Source organism: Ixodes scapularis, unplaced genomic scaffold, assembly GCF_016920785.2.
Source record: "Ixodes scapularis isolate PalLabHiFi unplaced genomic scaffold, ASM1692078v2 PGA_scaffold7__128_contigs__length_106722199, whole genome shotgun sequence".
Lineage (NCBI taxonomy): Eukaryota > Metazoa > Arthropoda > Arachnida > Ixodida > Ixodidae > Ixodes > Ixodes scapularis.
Window position 1 is genome coordinate 69,422,783 of NW_024609882.1, and position 26,651 is coordinate 69,449,433.

Genomic DNA, 26,651 nt, shown 5'->3' on the forward strand with positions numbered 1-26,651 from the left:
TTTCTTTCCGTTCCTGCCTGTTTCAATCTCGATGACCATCGTACCTGTGCGCGTTCTTGTAATACTACTGCGTGATGTGCGATAAAAAAAAACACAAAAAAGAGGCTAGCAGTTGCAACGAACCTGAAATTTTTTCTCATGCACAGCTGTGACATGATTCGTCCATTAAGGCTCAATAATCTTTTTCCCTGAAAAAGCGTATGCATAACAACGGTGGCAAATACTAGTTCTACCTAAAAACGATTATCATTATGGTCTACGAAACGTCTCCTAAAACGACTTTCTGTAAAAAAAAAATCATTGATCGCTCTACTTGACAATAATCAGGTAGCTTATCACTAACCAGTGACCGAAACGCCGATATTTATGCAATATTTCGTGATCGCTTTCTCCACTCCTCATGCTACCGAGGGAAGTTCACTATGCGCTATCGTTCCATGGTTAATCAGTAACCTCAAAGAAGCGTTATGGAAGTTAGGTGGTTGCGCATCGTGGGGTAACGTTCGTGCTTCTTTCTTTTTTATCAAAGACTAGTATTGGAAGCTCTTTTAAACGCTAGCCGTTGTCTTCGAGGTTTCATAGGGAACTTCATGAAAACCCAGCATTCCGGGAATTCAGCAGAACACGGTTCGAGTGCACTAGGTGCAGTGATGGAAATCAACTCTGACGCGTTTTCAAACTACTGAGAAATGTTTGATGCTTTCGTACCTTTTGAATCCAAACAAAAATCAACGAAGTGTACTTTATTGCAATCGAAAACGTTATTTTCCCCTTTGCAACAGTCAAGCTAAACGTTATGTAGGATGTCCGTCTTCAGAATTCGTTTCTAAAACAAATCGCCTTTTTGTGCATCGACATAATAGACACCGATGGCCTAAGAAAGCCAGTTCGTGTCGAGTCCCGGACATCTTATTATTGCTCCAATGCCAAATATTTGCTGCATTAACCGGTAAGAAAGCCAAAGACCCAATCACGAAGGAAGCAGCGTTAATGTATTAAAGGGGAACTCCTCCGATGTTTTTATAGCCCTCAATTTGGCTAGAGTTTCGCAGACGGAATTCATTGCACCCTTCTTAACTGCTGGCCAATATATTTTATAAAAACACACATTTTCCGTGGAGTTATAAAATTTTTAAATGGGTTACGTTCCAGCAGGGGACTTTACTGGATACAATAAAAAAAATCCCCCTTTTTATCCACCCATGCCCGTCAGCGGGGGGCGGGGGGAGGGAGGGGGGGGGGGCGGGCGGGGGGAGGAAGGAGAGTGACCCTGGAAGCCGCGTCCCAGCTTCCCGAGTCGCAGCGGTCGAGATTTGTTTTTCGCGCAGCCTCAAGGTTCATAGTTTACATGCAATGGGTAGCAATATAAATGCCGTGGTAGATGGCAAAAACAATTACGGAAAATCTTTAATTGTATTGTTTTGCCCTCAAAAAGAAAAGAAAGCTCTGGAGTGGCTGTGGGTGGGAAACACGTCAAGGGGCTAAAGAGCAAGTTATGCGCGAAGAGATCGAATCTAACATGAAACTTACTCGCGTGCATGTACTCGGAATACTTCATAAGCTGGAGCAGTGAAATAAGTAACCTTGAATAGTTTAATCTGTTTTTAAGGTGGCAATCTTAAAATCAAGCCTTTGATGTGCCACCACAACCCCCTTCCAAAGCGGAGTATTCATGAAATAGGGGAAAAGTCCTTATCCTTGCATTAGTTGACATGCGAAGTCGCGTCTTTTATTTAAATTGGCTTCACAGGACATTTTATTTTATAAACAGTTTAGTAGCATGGCCTAACCAATCAGCTTCAGCCAGCGGGTGTCGCAAAGGCCAGCTAGTGCTAGTGTCTGCATTACGATCAGTCAGCAATTCCAGTCAGTCAAAGGCGAGAATTGCATAGTTTAAACGAAGTTCTAGTATGATTTGTGTCTTTGAATACACTGTTGTTTGTGTCTGGCACTACTCACTTTTCGTAAACAGGCGTTGAACTCCAAAACATCTAAAAATTCTTGTTAAATGTTTAAAATGGCATTTTCGCTGCCAAAAAAGGTGGTACAAAAGCAACATCTTTATGTCAAACTTTTGAAAAGATCTCGAGATTATAAAGTGTATAAATATTGTTTAGGAATGCGTGCAAATTTACATCTGATGAAGGCTGTTCACATTCAAGCGTAATTCAAACGAAAAAAAATCTCAAAGCTCGATCTCTAAATTATATTTACTTTTCCCATCTCGATTCGTGGATTAGTTGAATGCGTTGCATTTTACTCAAACATTAATAGATATAAATACAAACATATATATTTTTTTTCCAGACAATCTTTATCGATAATATATTTGCCCGCCATCAGGCGTACACAAATGCGGTTCATTAGATTGCAAACACCATTCAAATGTTTACGAATTTCCACGCCCTCACGTTTTAGCTTACAGGCCAGCAGGTATGCCGAGAGAAAGGCACGGGACCATCATAGGACCGCCGAAATCGGCACCGATTAGAAGAGCTTCATTGAAATGGTATATTGACTTTTTCCTAAATTACAAAAACATTAAGGAGCATTCTTGTAGCCTATAGTTACACATGATGGTGTCTAAAATTGTAAATTCAAAAAAGCAAATTATAGACAATTGTCACACTGTATTGAGAAAGGCGAGCGTGCGCAGTACCTTTAGTGTGGAGTACCATGAGCATTCTCCTTGCTGCCAAAGTAATTTGGCGAAATGTGTGTGGCGAGACTCCGGCGTTTCTTTGCCAGCGTAATTGCTGGCTCGTAATGGAAAGAGAGTGACTTTAAATGTTCATTTTTCCGAAACGAGTGAGCCGTGGTTCGAACGTACCGAGTTGTTAGAACTGTTTTCTTAAAAATCACAGTTGTTTCATTTTTTTTCAATGTTCAGCAGAAAAGTTAATATTGTACTTCGTGCAGAGACACATTACTATTAACTTCAGATAGCAAAAACATCCCGGTTTGTTGGCTGAATGACGCGAACATGGTGGATGCGAGGACATCTGATCGCAAGCAGTGCGCCATGCTTTCTGCCGTAAACAACACGTGTAGATAAATACAAAACAATTAAAAAAAAAACGAAGAAAACGAATTTCGGTTTTTGTATCCAAATGAAAATATTCCTTTTCATTAACTGCAGTGAATTTCACAATACGAGATAGCGCTTTGTAATCAGATGACGGCATTGAATTAGAGAGCCAAGAAAATCGGCATTTCGTTAACTGCAAGGACCTGGAGCTGGGTGTGTTTCATCAAAGGTATTGATCCGTACAAAGCGTACATTGTACAAATTTTGCGAGCAGCGCATTTTAGGTCTTTGATTTAATTATGTTTGTCACTTCGCTAGAATATAAATTTATCTGTTTCAGTTGACGAGGATGTTCAACAGGCAAATGCACGAAGATAAAACAATTTACTTTGAAGAAACAAAAAATCAATCAAACACCACGGGAAGGTACAGGCTCTCATATACTTAACGTAGTCGTTCGTTTACCTATTCACACAAAGTCATAGGGCATTGAACCATGCATCTTAATTTACAGTTTCGGGATGTATGCATCTTTGTTTCAACGGTCGACTCACTCCCATTCTTGTCCGTTTATAGACGAAAGAAAAATATATTTTCTAAATAAAAAACATATGTTTAGCGCATTCTTTTTTTTTATAAATTATCCAAAGAAGTCGAATTCAGCGTTATAAAAAAGTCACACTTTTTGGCAAAAAAATTTTAATGTTTAGTTTTTATTGCAGTAAGTTCCAAATAAATCGCATTACTTGTTCGGAAAGTACGTCCCATGCCTTATACTTTTCGAATAGAATGACACACTGGAACCAGAAATATGACAGACGCATAAATCTAATATTTGCCATAGAAAACAAAAAAAAAACGATCTTATCAAGCTAAAAATAAAGCTAGACATTCGGTAATAAACATAGTCTGCTCATATGAGTCCTCATGCTCAGTGTTCCAATACATGGTTTACTTTTTTAAGGTTTTGCATGTTTCCGAGTCTATTTGCCACTACCTCTCAGATGATCGCCGTGATTAGATCTTGGAGTGTTTCGAAAATAGTAAAATGAACTGAAATATTTTAGAGTGCATTTAGTAGCCTCTATCGGCCCTAACAATATTGTCCTACCCCTTACAGATCAAAACAAAACACAAATCTGTATCCTGGATCCACATCAAAATGGACATCAGCTGGCATTTTACTGTTTTCTTGTTGACAGTGCATAGCCCCTTTCTTAAACAAAATAGATATGCTCTCCTCGTTCTCAAACAAAGGCACTGTCTTTTTTTTTGTTGTTGTTATTTTTACGACGTACAGGTTTATTCCGCAGTGCCGACCTTGCCCCCTACATTTGCGAAATCAAAAATTGGTTTTCCCTGCGAACGTCAGCAATTGACCTCCAGGAACTGATCGAAAAACGATAAAATAGAGAAGAATCCCTTTCAACTCTGCCAAACGAAAGGGTCGGAGCAAGCAAAACTGTGGCCTTTTTTTTTAGAAAGGGGGGGGGGGGGGTGAGGGGAGAGCACAGTGAAACCTTCGTACAGTGTGTAATTCATTTTATTTATTTTTTTAAGACTGCCTCGAGACGGCCCTGTACCCGCGAGAACGCCCCGAGCGAATCCACGGGAAAATAACTGGCCAAACGATGATAATCAGACGACAAAGCGCCGACAGCTCACTTCCCTTCTTTGCGCGAATTAAACAAAAAAATGCACAAAATTTAATATCCAGGCATTCCTTTTCTCTGAGTGGGGTTTGAATGAAGAAGTTACGAACGGAGAAATCGAAAAGAAAGAACGTGCAAAAATACAAAATGAGAAGAGTACAAAATATAGGACATTCACCAATTCGTTTTCATTTTATCGTTTTTATCGTTTTAGGGGTAAAGGGGGGGGGGGAGTTTGCATGGATTTCTTTATTTTACATCGTCCTTATCCCTTTGGAACTTTACATTAAATTTGGGTTACATTTGCTGGTCTCGTGTGAAGTCAGATCGAACGGATTTGATGCCGTAAATCGATTTTAACCTCCCACACATTCAAATCTTACATTTTGCTTTCGCAAGACCTGGTCTTTATCCAAGTTATGTTCATTTCTTTATCAGTTTTAAGCTTGCCCCAATGGAATCTTCCCATTGTAATTTAGGTCAGTCGAGCAATCAGCTCTTTTCTTATTTTCACGTACGTAGATACTCTTAAAACACAAGGTTCGGTAAAGCTAGGCTAGTAATTCGCGTTGTTTGGATAACAATGTGGAATGTGCTGGGACAAATTTACCGTGCTGATGAATTTGATCAGAAAGGTGTAACAAAAAAAATCTACTGAAAGGTTCTGAGAGGCACTGATTATGGACATTTGAGGCGACACTGAAATAAACGTTAAACCACATTTCAAGGGATGAATTAAAATACAAAACCCTCCTATTTCATAGAATTGTTAAACGTGGTTAAAATCTGTCAAAAAAAGGTAGGAAACTCTCGAAGAATACATAAGGTAGGAAAGATGCTCAAATATTGAGTTGTGATATCAGCGTCTGTCCTGACTCCTACGGTTTTCTACCATTTCTTTCGCTGATTTTAACTATGTTTAATGCTTAACGACCAGATCAGCTCACCACCCTTCCACGTAGAATTGTTTTGTAACAACGAATGAAAACAAGCTCAGACCTTGAGCGGATGCAGATAATGATAATTTATGCATAATCATTGACTTCTGCAAATTCACTGTTTCTTTAACCGACATTTCGTAACAAAATATCTGTGTTTTGTGCTCATTGCGCCTCGCGCTTTCGTTTGCCGCCCGTTTTGTTAGTGGCACTTTATTCGAAATCCAGACGGCGCATCTTGTGCCGAAGGTGAAGATTAACACAAAAACCGAAACTGTGCTCAAAGTCAAATAAGACCAAGTGTTGTCGCGCGAGATAGGAGCGTCAGTATATTGCACTGGATTAAAATCAAAATCAAATTTAAAATAAGAGGTTTTAAATTCAACAAGGTTTACCTAGCTAGTTGTTGTCACGTCTTACTGTGTAATAGGAGTATGTCTCCTTCCCAACCTGCACACACTTCTGCCTTGGCAGTAGATGGCCGGCAGTACAATAATCATTCAATAAATTAATGAATTCATCAATTAATCAGTCAACGAAATAGTCATACAAACAACCAAACAATAAATAAATTATTATATAGGTCAATCAATCAATCAATAAACGACCACCGAAGCAGGCCATATCGACACTTTAAAAGCATGGTGCAGCACATGACGAAATGTTGAACGGCACCCACCTTGCACGATGACTTGGAAATGGGTTGTATCTTCGCCGTACGTATTTATGGCCTTGCACGAGAACACACCCGAGTCTTCACGAGTCGCTTGTGAAATCAGCAGGTCGGACTGAAAGACTCCGCGTTGCTTCTGCTCTTCTTTGACCCGATATCTGCGTAAAATGAAGAAACAAGATGTCGCCCTTGATTACAATTACATTATTCTGAAAGAAAAAACAACGCTTGAGAGAAACGAAAATTAGCTTTTCTTTCTTTCAAATGGGAAATGACGACAGGATTAAAACTTTTTCGCATGGAGAACTGTATTTTTAACTCCCTAAATGTGCACCGCCAGTCGTTTAAATATGAGATGTTTGTTATATATAATTCCTAAAAAATAATTGGCTCCACTAATGTGATAATAGGGACATAATGTCTTATGAGCCGCCATATTTGCGTTTACTCAATTTTCTCATTGGGTTTCTTCTTGACTGATTTAATATACTTCCGTTTCTTTGATGTTTGATGCTAACAACAAACATTATAGGGACATAATGTCTTATGAGCCGCCATATTTGCGTTTACTCAATTTTCTCATTGGGTTTCTTCTTGACTGATTTAATATACTTCCGTTTCTTTGATGTTTGATGCTAACAACAAACATTATATTCATAGCATTATTTTGACGGCAGTTTGAATAAGTGCAAGTTTTCTCGCGTACTTACACTTATACGAACCATTTTCTTGTTTGCATTATTATCTGCCGAAAAGTTTACTTAACTGATAATCAACTGAAACTACACATTCCAATTTGTTCCTTGGCGATAGTATATTATAAACTGAATATCCCATGAATAAAATGCAAGAGTTACAGGATGTGACATTACGACCATGTACATTATGCTACCTGATAGTGCGATTACTCGAGGAAATTAGTAAAAACCATGCACATATTTTTTAACAAAATTATGACGCCGTTGTAAACTCAGTTTTCAGAAAAATATAATGCAATTTTCCATAGAACTTTAACGTTTTATATAAAACAGAATAAACTACTATGCATTCAATAATAGTTGAACTGAGCGCTTTCACATTAAAACACAGACCAGCTGCATTTGAATTGCGACGGTGGAAAATATAGCTAATCGCGCATGGTATTTTTTTTTTGTACATGATAACCAACCGGGAACTCAACTCAAAGCATTTCCTGTCACGGAACTTAAATATTTGTTTCGAGTAACCTGAAAGGTACCTACTAGGAGTGTGCGAACATCTGTTAAAATAGAATAGCGCGGCGTCAGCCTAAGAAAAGAACACGACCTAACGACCCTCTTTACGGTGTTGCGCTACACGTGTAACAGGCTCAAGGCTTGCAGTATGTAAACGCGGGTGGTACTTTCACCGTCTGCGTTTTCGCACAAGGAGGCTTGCAAATGTTACCCAAGTTTTATTTCTATCTCACTCACAAGCTTCCCACATGTTTCAACACTTCAAACATTTTTCTGTATTAGTGGTTCAGATGATGCCCCGAAATTTTGAAATTAAAGCCATATATTTATTTTCGGTAAATCTAAATTTATAAAAAAAATAATAAAAAAAAAACTTTAGGTAATTTTTTGAGGGATCCTCAGGATTATATTCCTATATTTTCTTCCCATGGCCGTTCAATTCACCTGCAAAGAACGTATTATTGTACCTTTCTCGGGTTTTATTTTAATGACTCAAAACTAAAGTAAAGCACCCTATATTTTAATGGTGGTGAGGTCGACTTTTCGTTACTTTTGCAGGAAAGAAACGAAGAATTCATTCAGTTCCTTTTTAAAAAAATGACCGCATCTCCACGTGGTGAATGATGTTGATTGGGGCGGAGCTCTGCTGGTGCTGATGGTACTGGTTTTGTTTATAGGTAGTGCTGATGGTGCTGATTTTTTTATTGTTCATAGGTAGTGCTGAGTTCCGGGTTGCGTTTCGACTTCATAATTACTGCTTTATGGTCGGTGAAATGCAGAGCCACTAGTTCTTTTAGCGGATCAGCTTGGATCCGCTAGAAGCCGTGGGAACGCATCTCCACAGCTTAAGTGAAAGGTTCATGTCAGAAAGAGAATGTGTGGTATGGAACGTGGTTATATGCGCATTTGAGCATTTCGCTGCAGCGCCCTCTCTTATATAAACGTTGAGCCAATGCATGCAAAGTTGAACGCGATTATATACGCATTTGACCTCAGCGTCCTCTCCTGTATAGACATTGAGCGGCTACATGCAACGTTTCATTAATGACATCCCCAGCTCTTGAGTTACTACCAGATCTCAGAGCCCCCTACTCGTCCCGCGGTCGTGGCCGAGTGGTTAAGGTGATGGACTAGAAATCCATTGGGGTCTCTCCGCACAGGTGCGAATCCTGCCAACTGCGCAAAGATTTTTTTTTATTTCTTTAAGGAGACAGATGGGATGGCAATCGATGTGAGCACGGACGCCGGACAAGGCTAGACCCTAAGGAGCTTCGTCCCTAAAAAATTGTCAAATGACTAAGACAAACAAGAACAGCAAGGCGGAACACATAGTCATGTTTACGGTTGTATCTGATCATTTGAAATAAATGTCCGTCGCATGCAAGCGTTTTACCGAAATGAACTAGGTACTTTGAGGTTGACTTCTAGATGGTTGTGTTTCATACCACATTTTATCTTGTGAGCTTCATGTTAGCCACCAGTTACTGTAATTTGAAAAATAATGAAAAAAGCATATAACGCATTAATTGTAGGCTAGGATGATGTGTTTATTATGTGACAAGGTTATGCGTAACGAACACCTGTACTCAGAAACATTTCTTAGTACCGTACATACGTCTGGCTTAGAAGCAGCTAGCGTGCACACAATTCAGCAATACTCGGTCAGATGGATAAAAAGCCATGCCATCTGTCACGACGGCTCCTATAAATAGGCCTTTTCCAAACGTAAACCAGGCAAAACTACCGGCCGCCATATTCTGGGCATCGGTCTAAGCGGGAAGCGTTTGTTTGGATCCGACTTGGCGCCAAGCGCTGACGTAGCCCTCGTGTCCAATAGATTTGGAGCCGAGTGCGCCCCGAACCCTGACGAAGCACTCGTCTGCAATGACTCTTCAAATCGCCTTCCGCAATATATGGCGGCCTCGGGGCGGCTAATGCTCCAATATGAAAATAGGTTATTGGAGCAGTTCAATTGACGCCCCCTAGAATTGTGAAATTTCATGCACCAGGCATCTTAGACGTTATCGCAGTGAGAAAGAGCGCAGACGCACATTGCGCACAAGTGCTGCGTCTGCGTTGGGCTGAGGCTGTTCAAGGGCTTTGAGTTTTATAGGTGGTGGTTGTTCAATGCGGAAGATACACTTTACGTTTCCTAGAGCTCGTAGACGAACGACTTTGCTTTCTTACCGTTCGGCGTCAAGGGGGTTCTGGTTCTTCTCCCACGAATAGAGCAACGGAGAATCGCCGGCCGCCAAGCACTGGGGGCGGAAATCTTCTCCCTTCTTCAGTAGGAAGCTGCGATGCTTCACCTCGAACCGAGGTGGAACTGCGCAAGAAAAACACGCCACCGAATATCAAGCGTTAGTTGTACATTTGTTATGCTTGTTTTTGTATATGAGGTTATAACAACCTTGCCTACATAGGGACGACAGCGTTTGCTGTAATGCACTAAATCGGCGGCTCTAAAAATAACGCTTTACTTGGGGAAGGTGATAAGCTTAATTTACTGATTCCGATAGTAACTTTGAACGTTTTACGTGTTACTAATCACACTAAATTGACTATCTATTTTGCCATGATGAAGACCACAATAATTACTTGCCAAGACATTGAGGCAGCTTCCATTCAACCAGTTTAATCAGGCCCCTGAGGCATAGTTATACAGGCTGTTTATATTTTATTCCAAAATATTTATTTAAAAAAAAAAGAAACCCACAAAAGGTACACTAACGCGGTCTGTACAGGCGAGTTTAACCGCCAGGGTGACATAATACAGCGTTTCAATTGTCACGATAAGTCAAATAATTAACTAAAATATGACTATTCATTTTTAGCTAGTGAAAATAAACAAAGGGTTTTGAGTAACACCTTGCTGATCTTATTGAACACCGGACTTTGAGCACGTGGAAAGTGCGAGGGTGCGCTAAGTTTACCATTCGTGCCACCGGCGCAAGACTGGGGGCGGGAATACGCGGACGATTGAATCATCATCCGCGATTTCACACCTCTAACCTTGAACCCGCTGCAAGATATACGGTGCGCTTGTCTGTAACCGAAAGTAAAGGGTTTGCGAGAGCCCGCTCACCGTGCACTTTGAGAAATACCAGCTTGCTGATGCCCGGTCCGATGCCGTTCTGGGCCTCGCACAGGTAGAACCCCTGGTCGGACTCCTCCACCTCCCGTACCAGCAGGCTGCCGTTGATGAAGTGGTGCTTGCGGAAGTTGTAGTGAATGTACGAGAAGTTGCGCGGGGCGCTTCCTGCCAAAACAAAAAAGTAGGGGCAAAAAATGTTAAACAAAAGCCCAGCCTGTTCGTAACATTAATACCGCCTGCAGTCACTGATGAAATGAAAATGGCACGGCGTGTCTTTTGAACGCCCGGCTTTCAGCACGCAATACGTGCTTTCTGCCATAGCCTGTTCTATACTAACAAAGCCTGGCAGATCGCAACAAGAAGCGGCCGCCGAAATGAAAAAAAGTGGAGCGGCAAACAACCGATCAGAGAAGAACCACGTGACTGGCGCCCAGCTGCGGCGAGACGCCGAAACACACTTCTACTGAGCGAACAAGCGTGTTTCGGGTCATCGATGCCGTAAAAGCTGTGCGTTGACGTCCAGGTTCCACAAAATATGGCTCTCTGATACTCTGTGCTACCAGATGATCGTGCTCCAAGTCTGCGACCGAACACCCTATAGCTCCGTCGTCGAACTGCCAGGCTCTGTGAGTGTAGCGGAGGCTATGCTCCTGCTCGCCTTTGGTGCGAATGCGCGCTTGAGGAGCACGAGACGCAGACACATGCTCAAAGATACGAAGCTCGCGTTGAAAGCGTGACACGCGAAGGTCATGCCTGCAGATCTCACCCTGACATTTACTACGGCAACATACCTAAGATAGGCACAAACATTATGCAAACCTAAAAGGACAATTGTAAATAACTTGAAGCTGTCGGAGACATTTACGTTGACTTACCCTCGCCTTTCTTCCACGTGATGGCGGGAGAGGGGAATCCATCCGAAGCGCAGTGAAGAAACACTGAAGCGCCGAGCACCGCCGACGCATTCTGAGGTTCCGTCTTCCACCTTGGACTCACTGTATCAGAACGAATTGTTACCCTTTTAAGACAGGGTAGGAACGAAGCGGAGACTTTGATCGAGGCAAAAATGGTGGAGGGGGGAGGGGGGGGGGGGAGGGTGAAGAGGTCATTACAGGACTGCTGGCAAAGTAAAAAAAAATATACATTGCTTTTGTTTAAGAACTGTGAGATCAAATTCGTGTGATATAAACGTTCTAAGTGATATTAAAAATGACACATTTATTATGATTTATTTTAATACCGAGATTAGAATTAATGTTCAGAAAAAGTAATTCTTCTAAACTTGCAAGAAGTTGTTGTTTGGCTAGTGTGTTTATGACCGGAAAGAAGCGCCGAAAAACGGACAAAGTGAAGAAGGAAAGGACATTTTTTTAACACTACTTTCTTTACTTCGTGCTTGAACTTCGGCGCTCTTTATCCGGAATTCTAGATTTACCTACGTTATTAATTATACCTGACTAAATTAGTCTTGATGGTGAATACGAAACACGCTGCATTTTATTTTTATTATTCGGTGTTTCACTTTTATGAGTGGCTTAACTTAGTAGAAAACGATTTTATTGCATTTATACATTAACAGACAAACTATGGGCCGCTTGAGTTAAATACCACGATTTACATCTCGAGGACCTCGACCCAAAAGAGCAATGAACATTAGGCCGTTTTACACATATGCAATTGTGGTAAACCAAGCTTATCCACTTTGATTAGATGTCTGGTTTCGACTGAGTGCTGCGAATAAAGTTACAGTTAAGTGAAGTTATTTTTTATTATTTTTCTGGTTCCTTGAGAGATAATGCGTTCCTAAAACGGCCTACATGATCAGAACCGTAATAATAATAACAATACAAGGCAAGCAAGGCTGCACAGTTTGGTTAAAGTGCGTGTCTAGAACGTAAAAACGGTAGCCCGTACATCAAGGACAAACCCCCCCATGTGTACTGTTCTTCTCTGTACAAATTTTCATGCAATACCAATTACTTTTAATCTGCCTAAATACTCTCTGCTCCTGAGATGCACATAATCGTGGCTTCAATTATTCATTTTCGGTCTCCTAATAAACGTTTTCGTTTATTTAGTTATTCAAACACATTGGTTGTCTTGTTCACAAACAACGCGTATAATTTATTAATGGTGATAAAAAGACTCTCTCAATTGCCCTATTCACCCTAGTGCTCCATCAGCGAATTTCGGGAGACTTGGTTCAGAACTTGTTGCTATTCGCGTCTCCAGCTCGACGCTCGCCCTCCCGCGGCGCAAACGGGAAGCGCTCTAGTGAGGTTCCCCCGATTCTCCTGCTCAGCGGGCACGGCGGAACCGCTCGCGATCGTGGCTCGCCAAATGTCATTTCCGAATGCAAACAACGCTCTTCACTGTCCCAACGTAGTGCTGCAGCCGGTATGGGATTGTACCTTACTGGAGAGTTTTAGTATTGCGCATAGAAGCAAACGCAAGCGGTGTGTGTTTGCGTGAGAGTTGCGTGCCCCACGTTGTGCGTGCGCCTCATCGCCATGTGCCATCCAAGACCGCAATTTCGGGCTTCGCGCAAGCGCAGGTGGAATACGCAAAGCTAACGCAAACACACACCGCTTGCGTTCGCTAGTATACGCAATACTAAAACTCACGACTGTTTCACCGGCTTCCAACGCCAACGAAAAGTGCTGCAGTGAGCAGACGTGCAAGCAGGTAGGCGTTCCTTCCAACTGGAAAGGCCGAGATTGGCAAAACGACGGAGCGTAAAAATGAAACTAACTAAATGTCACAAAAAGATTAATAATGAAAACAAAAGTTTTTTTTGTTTTTTTAAATATTTTTTTTCTTTTTTTTTTTACATTTGGTACATTTGGGCGATTTTCGATGTTTTGCCGATTGTCAACAGTCGCGACTTTGATAGCAAAATATACTTTACCCACAATTAGTGTATTTTTACATGGATTTCTCACATTAGCTAGAATGCTTTAATTGATTTTAGACAATTTTTATTTTATTACTTGGTAATTAAAAATGCTGCAATTCGCACCAGTGATGATAATTACCACACTTTTGATTGTCATATTTGTTCGCACGTTTGAAATTAGATCATAAGCAACAAATTACATTAGAGCTTAAAAAATTAGGTATTAAAATATCTGACTCTTAATATTATTATTATTGATACAAATCGCGGCAATGCATGCCCCAATTAACACCAATATCACGAAATTACGTAATTTAAGCATAATAGTCTTTCCAGAAAGGTATATTTTTGTTCTTTTTAGCATATGAAAAACTCTGGCATCGTTATCAAGATAGACAAACAGTCAAACACTGTATGTAATATAAAGTCCTATGCGTCACGCATTGCTATAAAAACACATGCACACTTCAGCTGTCTGACTCGGATTCCGTCTGGGTTGTTGCAGTGAGAACAGCGTTTATCAATTTATACGTTTTGTGGACATATTGTGAAAATTGGAATTATTCTCTTATTCTTGTGCTGGGAATAATGTTAAGCCAATTGATCATCTAAACACCCCAAAACCCCTTAAAAGGCCCGAAGTTCATTATTTCCCATGATAAGTATTTGAGCGAGAAAAGGCAGCGAGAACGCACAAATATCAGCACTGATTTTTTCAACAACTACAACAACCACAAATATCAGCCTGGATCGAACATGGATGTCACAAAATAAAGTTTCCGCGAACAACTTGTCTAACTAAATAATTACGACGTGACACACATCTTGAGTTATGAAAGAAGCCGAAGTTAAGACCTATATCGAAAAATTGAATCCAAAATAGTGGTTAGTTTCGGTTTCGCTCCAGAATTAAAACGTGCCTCCTGGAGTAAGTATTACGCTAAACACCATTTTTGTTTTCAAGATAAAGAGGTGACCTTCGCTCATAACACCCTAGCTTCCACGTATTGCCAGAAATAATTTGTGTCGCTCAGTGAATCCAGCACACTAGACAGGCTCAACAGCGGCACGCATCTCTGACCCTCACTAAACTCGCCATCTTGGAAAATGAGTGGCGCCACCTATAGTTAGTTGGAGTCGCGATATTTGATTTAACGAACGCACAGTTTGGATGCCCAGAGATCCATTATCTGTTAGCAAACACTCCAAAATTCGCATTCGTTTACTTTTCCGCATAACACTACAACCATTAATAACTGCAGCGCAGATTAAAAAAGTATAAAAATTGCACTGCGTTGTGACATTGAATGTGGCGTAAGAACGTGAAACGTCTTGCACATTGTCGCAGCGCCAACGGTTCTTACTTTATGTCTAAACATATTTTGAGCCTCGCCGTTCCCTGCACTCCATTTCCGGATCGCAGTGATTTTATTTCCAATGTGCGCTGTGGAAAAGTAGATACTCCCTAAATCTTAGAAAGTAATTGAAATTATGCTTATATTGCGTAAATTAACTAAATGAAATGAACTACAGATAAAATATTCTTTTATTTATAAAAAAACTTGAAATTTCGGCGCACAAATTGGCAATAATACAAAGTTTTACTGTTTGATTTTGCAAAGTTGCAAAATTCAGTGAGCAGGATCATACCTCCCGGATAAAAACTAAGGTTTAACAAAATATCATCACATTCCTATGGCCACCAAACGTTTGAAAAATTCGTGGCCTATAACGTTGACGCTTCTTCGTGATTCGATGTTCTGTTATCGCCTAATGCCGCTATTTTATTGGCTACGTAGTTAAAATAGAACGCGAGGTACTCGCCAAGCCCTGCGTTTCTCAAGTTAACAGTGACTGTGCCGAGCGCAATTTCGTCTGTGTCTTTTTCAGGGCTTGCGGTGACGTCACGACACCAAGCTCTGATTGAGCTGCCTTGAAGTCTACCCACTATCCTTCCAACCAGAGCCAATCAGAACTGAGCCTTCTGACGTCACCACAACCCCTGTGCAAGAAGCAGACGAACTTGCGATCCGCAGACATATTGACCATTGGGAATGCGATACCGGAATCCGTTGTCGTTGGTTAGACTATTCAAAGAAAAAGAGTAAATAATTGGTGTGAGAAGCACATTGCAGGGCAGTATGCATGGCAATGCCTGAGACAACAGATGGTTTTAGGATACCGTTGTGTTAGCACCGATAGCAATGCCCGATACTCCACCGACGCCCTGGCGTATGAATCGTCTCGTTATCGGAGTTATCGGAGCGATCCATTAATACTTTAATTACGAGGGCACCCTTAGATCAGGTAAAATGTGACAAAGGTTTGATTTGACAGCAGTTAAGGGAGGCCGGGTAACTGGAGGATAGAGTGAGTCGTTACGGAATGCACTCGGTGACGGTCGAAGGGTCGACGGCTCACCGTGAACGACGAGTTGTACAGTGCGGTTCACGGAGGCCGCGTCGTTGGACACAAAACACACGTAGCTGCCCCGGTCCACGAATCGCACCCGGGCGAACTTGATGATGGACGAGTCGTCGGTGGCCTCGATGCTGCGATCGCCGTGGGAGCCGATTGTCAGCCCGTTCTTGAGCCAGCGGAACCTCAGCGGAGGGTCACCCTTGGACACTGAACACATGAGGCGCGAGCGAGTGCCTTCTTCCACTTTTATCACATCCGGAAAGAAATGGTCGTCGATCACAGGGGCCACTGCGTGAAATGGGGGCCACAATGTAAGCGTGAGTTGCATGGTACAGATGCAGCTAAAATTACTCCCTGTCGTATAAACTTCTTTCCCTGTATGAAAAGCTCCCTGTCGTTAGCCCCATATTTAAGATTCCCCAGAGTCTAAAACTCAATACTTCAACATCCGAGTATCAAACAAATAAGTCCTCACGGTTCCCGTGACTTAGGCCTCTCGCACTGCGTCTGGCTTTGTTTCACGGCCAGAGAACCTTGTATCTTTAGTGTTGGTGGTTGGTGTTCAGGTTATAATAATCTAATTCTAGATTAAAGAAGGAAAACATCTTCGGGTGCCTTACAACTGAGTGATTAGGGCAATTACCAGGTTCACAAGGAAGGCTATCGGCTGCCATATCGGCGTAGTGAAGCAAAGCTACGGACGCAGAAGTGCAGAAAGGCAGCCTAATTAAGGTATAAATTATTCTCACAACGGCGTCAGAGCAATGAAACTAATGCTTGGCGCTCGGATGTAGCGCGGAGGAACGGAGAAACCGCGGAGATTTTTGTTCTAACGGTAGAAATACGTGTTTTAGATTATTAGTAAGCTTCGGTGATAGCAATTATCAAAGGTTTCAGTGGCGAAAAGCAACGAATGTCCTATTGCACCTTGTTAAATATGTTTAAAGGCGACTTGAATAGTTGATATTAAAGTTCGTAATTTATTATCACATTGCACCGGACACTCAAAAAAAAAAAGGCTAATAAGTTTTAAAAAAAAACAAGAAAAGACTCGTCCCTTCCTTTGCAACTACTCGTGATCTATAATCTTGAATAAGGCATGAGCGGGTTGGCCAAAGAAACAACTAAACGTTTGTACGAGGTAAGCAAGAAAAATGCAGTAGAAAATTTAGGACTAGGATTCTGAACATGGTGAAAATGTGTCAAAGGCTTCCTAAATCAGGGCTCTGAAAACTGGGGCCAAGATTGCAGAAATTTTGCACCGGCGGTTTGATATTATGTTATTTTTTACATTGAGTGATTGTCTGCACCACCACATGTAGGAATGATATATTATATGCGTATTAGTGGACAAATATGTCTTCACTTACTCCTTTACAAGGAGGAGGACGACAGCCTTATGTCCCTGCGGACTCGTGTGACAAACTCTTAATTTAAAGAACGCAAAAGTATAGCCAAGTCATGCTGCTAGCGAGAATTCCAAACTGGAACGTTCGTACGATTGTCTGGGATTACTATAGTCAGGGACAGGTTAAGTCTTCACGGGAAGCTTCTCCCCTCTTTTTCCACATTTGCAGAGTGGACGCTAGAAATGCCTGCTTTTCAGCATCCCCTCTGCTAAAGTGTACAAGTTGGCTGAAGCTTCCACCGATCTCTTAACCTGTGACCGATAATAGTTATTCATTTTACTATTAAGCTTTGCTTTTATAAGTGGGAATCGCCGTCGTAATATCTCAAATGTGGTTGCAATTGTGCGAGTTGAAATTATGCAATGATTTTTTACTTGACTCATTATTAAATTCCACCAATAACAACGTTCTTCCTTTTAAGATCGAAGGCCCTTACTTTACATGACCTTTCGTGAAAAAACCACGCTCTTAGAATCCTGGTTTTTTCTGCATTCAATTTACAGATAGAATATAATCAGTGCGGTGAACTACGATGACCTGACAGCTTAAGGAACGCGAAGCGTTGCTTCTTGTGTTGATTCTTGCTCCGTTATTCCATCTTCGGCGGTCCCAGCAACAAATGATGCTATATCATTGGGTGTGCATCAATAGCAAGATGCTAGTTAGCCGGGGTCGCAAAGAGACCGGAGCACTCACCGACCACCGAGACGTACGTGGACCCGCTGGCTGTGAGGCCCGAGGTCCCGGTGACGATGCAGGAGTATTCGCCTTCGTCTGCGGACTTCTGAGCCTGCCGCACCAGGAGTCGACCCCGGGAGTCCACGGTCTGCCGGAAGTTCACCGGTAGCACCATTCCTCCTGCGAGGAAACAAAGCCAACTTTGTAGCACTACGAAAAGTTTGGGCGAATTAATTTTGCATAAAAAAACACAACAAAAAAGTCACCAAACGACGGCACGAAGACGAGCGAAAGACGAACAAAAATAGACAAAGAGAGCGGCGCCTGACAGCGAAGACAATTTTATGACGCGATATTTTAATTAAAATGTGGCGAATTTTCCGAGTGCCTTGTTTTTTGATGCCTGCAGTGCGTCTGCAATAAAATATACTTTGTATCACACGTAGTCCAACCGCATCCAAAAACACCATCCAGAACCGAGTATTGGGAGAGTTTCGCCATTCATTGGTTTGAATAGGCGAGAATCTCGTGGCCAGCCACAGGCCGCGAAACAGCCCCTAGTGGTGGTTCTGATCTCTGAAAATTCTACTTGACTAATTTAAGTCGCTTCAGCGGCGCTAGAGTCAGAAGTTTTAAAACTTGGTGACTAAAAACTTGGCGCATGCACATGAGGTTTCCGTCATGTCCATATTCAACTGTAAAATAAACGAACGTGCCCTCCAAAGCAGAGCAAACTCTCACCGAAACGCCGAGATTGAACGCTTCTATGCGGAGGGCAAGTTCGTCTGCTTCTTGCGCAGGGGGGTAGCGGTGACGTCAGAACGCCGAGCCCTGATTGGCTGATGGCGACCCCCTATCTGAGAGTCGTCTGCTCCTTTGCAACGTCGTCTGCTCGCAACGTCGCCTGCGTCTGTCTTACCTTTCCTGAGACTTTCGGAAGTGCAGAGGCCAGATTCACGAAACGATCTTACGCCAAAAATGTGCGTAAGACAAAACTTAAGAACAAATTTGTGTTCACGAAACGAAATTTTCGTAAGTTTTGCGCAGGTTATGACGAGATCCTACGACAGCTCCGAAGCTGTCTCGCGCACTTCTCACGATCAAATGAGCATGGCCGACAGCGTCGCGGTCGCGACGACCCACGGACGTTTATTTTTCTACGTGCGCTTCTCACGCGTCCCGACTTTAAGCAGCAAGAAAAAAGCAAAAAGTACTTGAAACAGACCACGACGAACAAGAACGCTGGATCCACAAACACCCGGGAAAAGCTCCGACGGCCACGATTCCACCGAACGCGACCAAGCGAGCACGGCAGTTAGGCCTAGCAGGCACTCCGCGACTCGGCGACCGTCTGCCCACGACCGGCTGGCGTGCTGAATGGAATATGCCCGTGCGACCTTTGTGAACCCTTCCCGTATTATACTTTGATCGCTGATCTCAATTTTAGATTAAGAGGCCAATTTCTTCCTCTTGTTATCTCCGTTTTTCCCGAGGCAACGGTGACTCTCGCCGGTAAAAAAGCGGTGAATCTCCGACAGACGCAGGAAAGGTAGAGCAGCCATCACTTTGACTACCACACGTAAAGCAGACGACGTTAACTGCGCCAACCCGTCGACGCCGTTAGAGAGTGAGGGGTCTCGCCGCACACGAAAGGAGGGAAAAAGTATTTGGGAGGGAACTTGCGGACACTAACCACCCTCACCTCTCGGTTCTTAGCAAACAAACCTCGGCACCTCGGGACACCTCGCCAGTGAGTCCTTTGACTTCCCTCCTTGATGCGCGTCTGCTCGTTGTTAGACAAAAACCACGTACCGCTCGAGTTATTTCGTCTGCCCTCTCTGAAAGGCGAAGACGAGCTCGCTCGTAAAGACCTGCACTTCCGAAAGTCGCAGGAAAGGTAAGACAGACGCAGAAGACGTTGCGAGCAGAAGACGTTGCGAGCAGACGACGCTCAGATAGGGGGTCGCGATCAGCCAATCAGGGTTCGGCGTTCTGACGTCACCACTACTTCCTTTCTCATGCGCAGAAGACGAAAATGAGCCCACTTGCGAGGCGTATTTCACGCTTTAAATATCGTCTCCAATATTGTGACGTCTCGATCTGCTGATTGGTCGACACTGTGTCGCACTTTTAGTTTACTCTCTAAGCGCGGGGGGGGGGGGGGGGGGGGGGAATATTAGGCGCTGGTGGCGGCCTTAATTTGCTCCGCCGATTGGCCAGACTCTCCCAATATACGGCTCTGATACCGCCTAGACAAGCAGAAGGCCTCCGCACCACCTCCGCACCGTCATCGGAGTCAGATCGATCGTGGCCTGCGATTGAGCACGTGTGCTGCGTCAGTGTTCGGCTGGGGTTCGCATTCAATCAGCGCGCCTAAGGTCGGGCTCAGGCCCTGTAGCCGATTTAGCACCGCCCGACTCCGATGACGTTTCATGAAGGGAGAGGAGGTCGTGCAAAGGCCTTGATTAATCTAGGTGGCGTTGACTCAGCGCTCCGATCTGATGAAACCCATTCAGCCACGCCAAACGTGCCACGTCGTGGCGCTCAAAGCCTTGTTCGTTTTGGAACAACTAAACGAATCGCCCACAATAAATGCGCTGTCATCCTGCGCTTTTAATTTCGCACATATTTGGTTTAGCAAGTAATAGAAAAGTCACATATAAAAAACGCGCCGAGAGAGTGCACTTTTGGTGCTGCTCAAATGGGTCGGGCGGATTGTGGTGTCGACTGCGGTCGGTGATATAATGAAACAAGTCCAAAAACAGCACGAACAGGGACGAAGCACCAGCGGAAGTACATAGCGAGAGCGGTGACGGGCAACTGTTTTTTTTTTTTAATTAGAAGTACACACACATATAAATGCCGTGACCATCGAGACAGAGACATTTCTACCAAGTTGTACTATATTGAACACTCGCTTAATTCACTAAGGAACGACAGTTCTTCGCGAAAGTAAAGCTACTGACGCCAGACTGATACAATCGCCCTCTGCACGCTGCGGAATAAATTCCGCCCTTATAGTTTTCCAGTCATGTCTGGTTTTAGGCCCACCTATACTTGCATTACCCTTTAATAACGGCCGCAACCAACGTAACAATCATATGAAGACAATCAATGAGCGAAAGAAAAAAGGTATCATCCCGGCGCTCATCATATTTCAGGGTTTGTTGCGCACTAAACACAAATTTAAGATAGCGGCGCATGCCTGTGCGCAATTTTTTTTTTGGCTGATGTTTGACCTTTTGTGAAAAGAAATATGCTATAATTTTTTTCCTTCAATATTTCAGCGCAGACACATCTATATCGCCGTTAATTGCCCTAGTCCCCGCGGGCAATGACTTATCAGAGCGAGGCATGTTCCATGAGTCACTGATTCGAGCCCTTCCAGTTTATCCAATATATACAGTGGCTAGCGATATCACCCAGAATGCGCAAACTGCGAGGAGGCAGTACACGAACCACGCGGATGAAGGCTACCGTGGGTGCGCCGGGGGTGGAAATCGGTATCGCGCGCCGCGGGAGAGTACATACATTTAAATACCTCCAATGCCCTTCTGAACCTCTACTCGCTGCCCGCCAGACGGCGTGGTTTGAGCTGCCTGGTACTAGTTTACGCAGTGTAGCTCGCATCGCTAGGAACTGTACGCAAAACCATTTAAACGTCAAAGGTGTCTGATACACAACAGCAAACAAAAATACTACGAGCTTTTATTTTTTTGTCGTACGTTTTAAACCCCTGATCTTTCTTGCGTCCTCTATCAAAATTATAAAACGCATCGTGCCCACCTAAAAAATAATATAAAATAAACACTTGTGTTTTTATTTTTGGGCGTTGTGGTTAAAGAGTCGAACACGAGGAAATAACATTCCGTAAATAAATTTTAAAAAGAAAACGTGTTTAATAAATAATTATTTAGGGTTGAGGTGGGACACCGAGCACGACGTGTGAATTTGAAATTTGGACGTTAAATGTCTGCTCCCATCATTACATATTATATATATATATATATATATATATATATATATATATATATATATATATATATATATATATATATATATATATATATATTTATATATATATATATTCTGTCTCTACACAAGAAAAAGACACCCAAGTGGGATCTTTGACAGGAGCTAAATCAGGCAGCTAGAAATACCGAGCAGCTTGAAACACCACACAGCGGGATGCAGTTAACGCAAATCCTGTATCGACACATTTTCAAACTTACAAAGCACTGAGGAAGAGAGAAATTTAAACTTACGTTGGTGGCCAGTACTAGCACTAGTACACAAGAGTTCTTATATTTTTAATCCGAACATGCTATAAAGACCTAGCAAACAGGCAATCTCATCTTCACGCAAACGGCTTCGCGCTCAGTTCAGTCTTGGTTAGGTGCCATGTAAACTTTCAAATTATAGAATAGTCATATTTTAATAAGCCACTATTCATATCGTAATATTGTTCTCAATCAATCTTGGGAGCATCAGACAGATCAGGGTGCAAGTTCCGCACAGCATTTACTGCTGGTAACGTCACGACAGCTAAAATTGTATACTAGGGTCATTATTTATAGTAACATTCAGTCATTAAACCAATAGGTTTACACCCTAAACCTTTATCTATTGAAAGCAAATAATAACCGGGAACAACATAAATAAAAGGCTTGAAAAGACACCTGCCCACTAACACATTGTGGTACGTTGTTGGAACGAAATAAAGATAAAATGCGATAATTATACTAAACGACTGGTGCACTGAAAGAGGAGTAAGTACGAAAGGAGACCGGCAGCACGCGTGCCATCATAGCTTCAAGGGAAGGCAACAATTAAAAAAAAAAATGCTGCGAGTAGACGGGAAATTTAGAACGAAGAGCTTCAACACGCGGTGCAGCCACATTTTCCCGAGTGAAAATCCTGCAGTTCGTCTGCTCTTCTTGTCTCGCTGCCTCGGGCCTTCAGCCGTGAAAGCAGTTCGCGTCTTCAATGTTTTCACTCAGAACTTCGTTTGAATCCACCCCCGCAAATACACTAGCGGCACTAATATAAAAAAGAAAAAGACCGACGTTGATGCGAATACCATTTCTGCACTGCGTTTTCGTTTCAAGCTTGCTACTTTCGGCGGCGTCCAAGTGTACTAACTTTTGACGTGGCTACATTTTAGAAGCCGACAGCCATGTGAACGTTCTGGAGGGCGCCGGAAACTTACTCTTCCGGTTAGAACCGCCGTCGAGACCCCGAGTAATAACAGCAGTCACCGGAAGTGAAACTCGTAGTGCAAATGGCTTCTTTTGGTTCGTGCCGAAGCCGAGCCAAGTCAGTAGCGCCCGGGAAGCGCGGCCAGAGCAGTCAAAAGCCGCTGCTTCGCCGCAAGAGAAATCGCTTATGACGCCTATACATTGTCGTTTGTTAGGCTAGAAACAAACGGCCGCCGGCCCCGATAAATTGAGTCGGAGAAAGATGCGAGAGGGTGGCGAAGTACCACGCAGCCCCGTGAAAATGGAATCCGGGATGCAATAACTTAGAAGAGCAAAGAAGACCCCAGAAATAAAAGAATAAATAAATAAACAGCAAGAACCAGGTTTCCTGAAAAGGAAATAAAAGGAGATCACAGCTGGAATTGCTAGCCTGACCAATTTCTCGAGAACATGCTGCGACCTAGGTTATCCCCAGGAATGTATATTCCAATTAAAACCTAAGAGATACACTCGAAATTGGAATGTCTTTTCCAGCTCTTATATTAGAGACAACCAAAATAAATGCAGGTTTCTTGGTGTGGTAATAACGAAAAAAGTTAGGTACTATGGGGTTAGCATCCAACAACCTTCTTGAAATTGTGGTGCTGCTCTATTTATCAGACATGAGCAATTCAAAGTATATATACTTTTCAAGATTTTTTGACCGAGGGTAAGAAAAGGGTTCGAGTATATGGCGACTTTGAAGAAACTATTTATTTGTTGCCGTTGAGGAAAAGCTTGGTCTCCATAACAATCTCTGAGGGTTCAACCGACATTGTCTCAAAATTAGTAACTGGAACTCAAACTCGTCGGGATGACATAAGAAGATGCAGATAATATTTAGCCTAGCAATAATATGCTGCATTAGAATAATTTGCGACATAGTAAAAACAAAATCTACCCCCATTATAAATATATATATATATATATATATATATATATATATATATATATATATATATATATAAAGAGTGACGAATGTTGACAAATGCTTCCGTTGATATATGGGCAAAAGTGATGTGCGCAGACACAGCAGCCGTAGGATGAAAAGAGTAAAATTCTAATTTAATGGCGAAAAAAAGTCACGCAAAAAAAAGGGGTGAAGTGCCGAAAAAAAGTTTTAGTTTACGGGAATAATGAAGACTAGGCACAAGAACGCTAATTACGCGGGAAAGAAACTTCTAAACAGGACGGAGTAAAAGTCAAAGTTAACACACAAGAACTTACAAAAATAAATTGTTAAATGAAAAATATAATAAAGAATTAAAAATAAAAAATGGATAAAAATAAGAAAGGGGCCTGACGTCCGTCAAGCCCCTTTCTTATATATATATATATATATATATATATATAAGTGGCGTGAGGTTTCGCTTTGCGAGACCGCAACCTACCTCCGATTGCTGTTAACTGGTAATTTGGGTATAATGTCTTTTCCCGCATTTATGACCTATATATGTTACTATTAAGATGGTTCTATGGCATATTCCTTACGTAAGCACATCAAAAATAGGCAAATTTCATGTTAAAAGCTTTGTCCTGTTCGGAGGAAGTCAAGGCAGCAAAACTCAGAAGCCTAAAATCAGGCGCGATGCTAAAAGAAAATAGGATTCAATCCAATATTGATATACGTAAACATGAATAACCTTTATTTTCGTTTTTGTTTCTAAGAACTTTTGTGGGAGTTTTCTTTTAGGTTGTTGCCGGAATGAGCACGAAACTTTTGTAAGTCGTAAAGAAGAACTATGAAAAAATAGAATTCGTCTTCCTCTACTCTCAAAGCTTCCAGCTTTCTTTGCGCTATGCTTTCAATGTCTTGCATCATACCTAGATTCCCATGGCTTTTCTTTTGTCCTTTTTTTTTTAGATTTCTCCATAGGATCGCACCTTTTTAGAAGTAAGATAGCATTTGCGAGAGCACCGCACCAGGAAAATGCAAAACAAAACAAAAGAGTAAAAGGAATAAAAGCTGGATGTACAAATTCGATCTCCTTCAATACGATTTTTTGTATTTTTTATATTTCGATTTTACCCGTGATTTTCCCGCACACACCACGTCAAATATCTTGTGCACTGCCTTGAAAAAAAAGTCACGGCTCTTCTTTTTAACCTGTTTAACCCCGACAGACCCAAAGCCCCATCTTTTCGATATGCACGACCTATTCGCGAGAGTTCGCGAGTTCGAGCATGCAGCGAACTATTTACAGCTGCGCGACCTCTCAGTCACCCAGATATATTTTTCGCTACCACAATACAAATCACAAAAATCCACGCACGAGACCCTAATACATCCCCCTCCCGAACCTAAAACAAACGCACACCGCATTCGCAGCCATTTGTAAGCCAGCTGGCGACGCCGACGTACCCACGACGTTTCACTCCAACAAAGATCATGCATTTATATTTATTTATATGTATTCGTCTGTGGGGAGGCGGTTTCCCAAACCACTTCGAGTGACGACCGAGGACGGAATATGAATCAAGCGCCGCAGCCTACTGCGTCCCACTGTGTCTGCACCGCCGAACTCCGGAAAAAGCTGCGCCTAGCGTTATGCGTTTTGTTTGTCTTACTTTCCAGCTCTTAGGGTATTGCAAGGCGAGTGGGTATCTTCAAGAGAAGACAGCCCATAAACACGCGACTCCGAACATCATAATAAAACCAATATACTGAACACTGAACTTTATATATATATATATATATATATATATATATATATATATATATATATACGTATATATATATACGTATGAACTATGTATAAAGGATATTGGACTGTATCAACAAAACACAAACCTATTTAGTTTATTCGATGGAATCTGGGACACAGCTTGCGATATCTATTTTTTTTTCTAACTTTGAAAATGTTCACTTTGGAACATCGGTGAAACGTTTCGAGGCTCGTCTGGCTGTTCTAGCATCAGCCTTGCGCGAGAAACCAACTTAGGGAAAAAAACTTGCAGAAGTAACAAAGAGCAAAGCACAACGAACATCGCATAACCGTTTAAGAAATGGGGTTGAAGAGGCTGGATGCTGGGACGGTAATATTTGCTCGCGTAAATGATTTTGAGCTGAAGTATTCTGGAGACGTCTAGAATATCTCTAAAGAGTTGACATCGTGTATTGTGAGAGCTTTTTCTGATGATCACTCCGGCGTCGCCATTTTCGCGTAAACGGTTGGGTATGATATCCAGCAGCGCTTGGTGCACGAAAAAGAAAGATTTGATCAGATTATCTGCTTGCTCAATACAGTGTGGCGATTGGGGTAGCTCTTTAACGATGCAATCAACGGGTACGGTTGAGATTTCCAGACGGTGCAAAAAACCTTCTTGGGTCACGCGTAAGAAAAAGTCGCCAGGATAGTCGGGTAAAGTTCCGACAAACAATGCAAAACGACGCAGCCCAACTTCACAAAA

General features: G+C 42.3%; 1 protein-coding gene across 1 annotated transcript in view; it reads right to left on the minus strand.

Moving 5' to 3' along the window:
- The window catches only part of LOC8043631 (Down syndrome cell adhesion molecule-like protein Dscam2), a 183,498-nt gene that overhangs the window by 66,671 nt on the left and 90,176 nt on the right, over nt 1–26,651 (minus strand). Inside the window, exons 9-14 of the mRNA XM_040501709.2 lie at nt 18,022–18,183; nt 15,917–16,204; nt 11,475–11,594; nt 10,591–10,764; nt 9,693–9,831; nt 6,298–6,449 (exon numbers count right to left, since the gene is read on the minus strand). Of these exons, the coding sequence (XP_040357643.2) occupies nt 6,298–6,449; nt 9,693–9,831; nt 10,591–10,764; nt 11,475–11,594; nt 15,917–16,204; nt 18,022–18,183 (1,035 nt within the window). The remainder of the gene's footprint in view (nt 1–6,297; nt 6,450–9,692; nt 9,832–10,590; nt 10,765–11,474; nt 11,595–15,916; nt 16,205–18,021; nt 18,184–26,651) is intronic.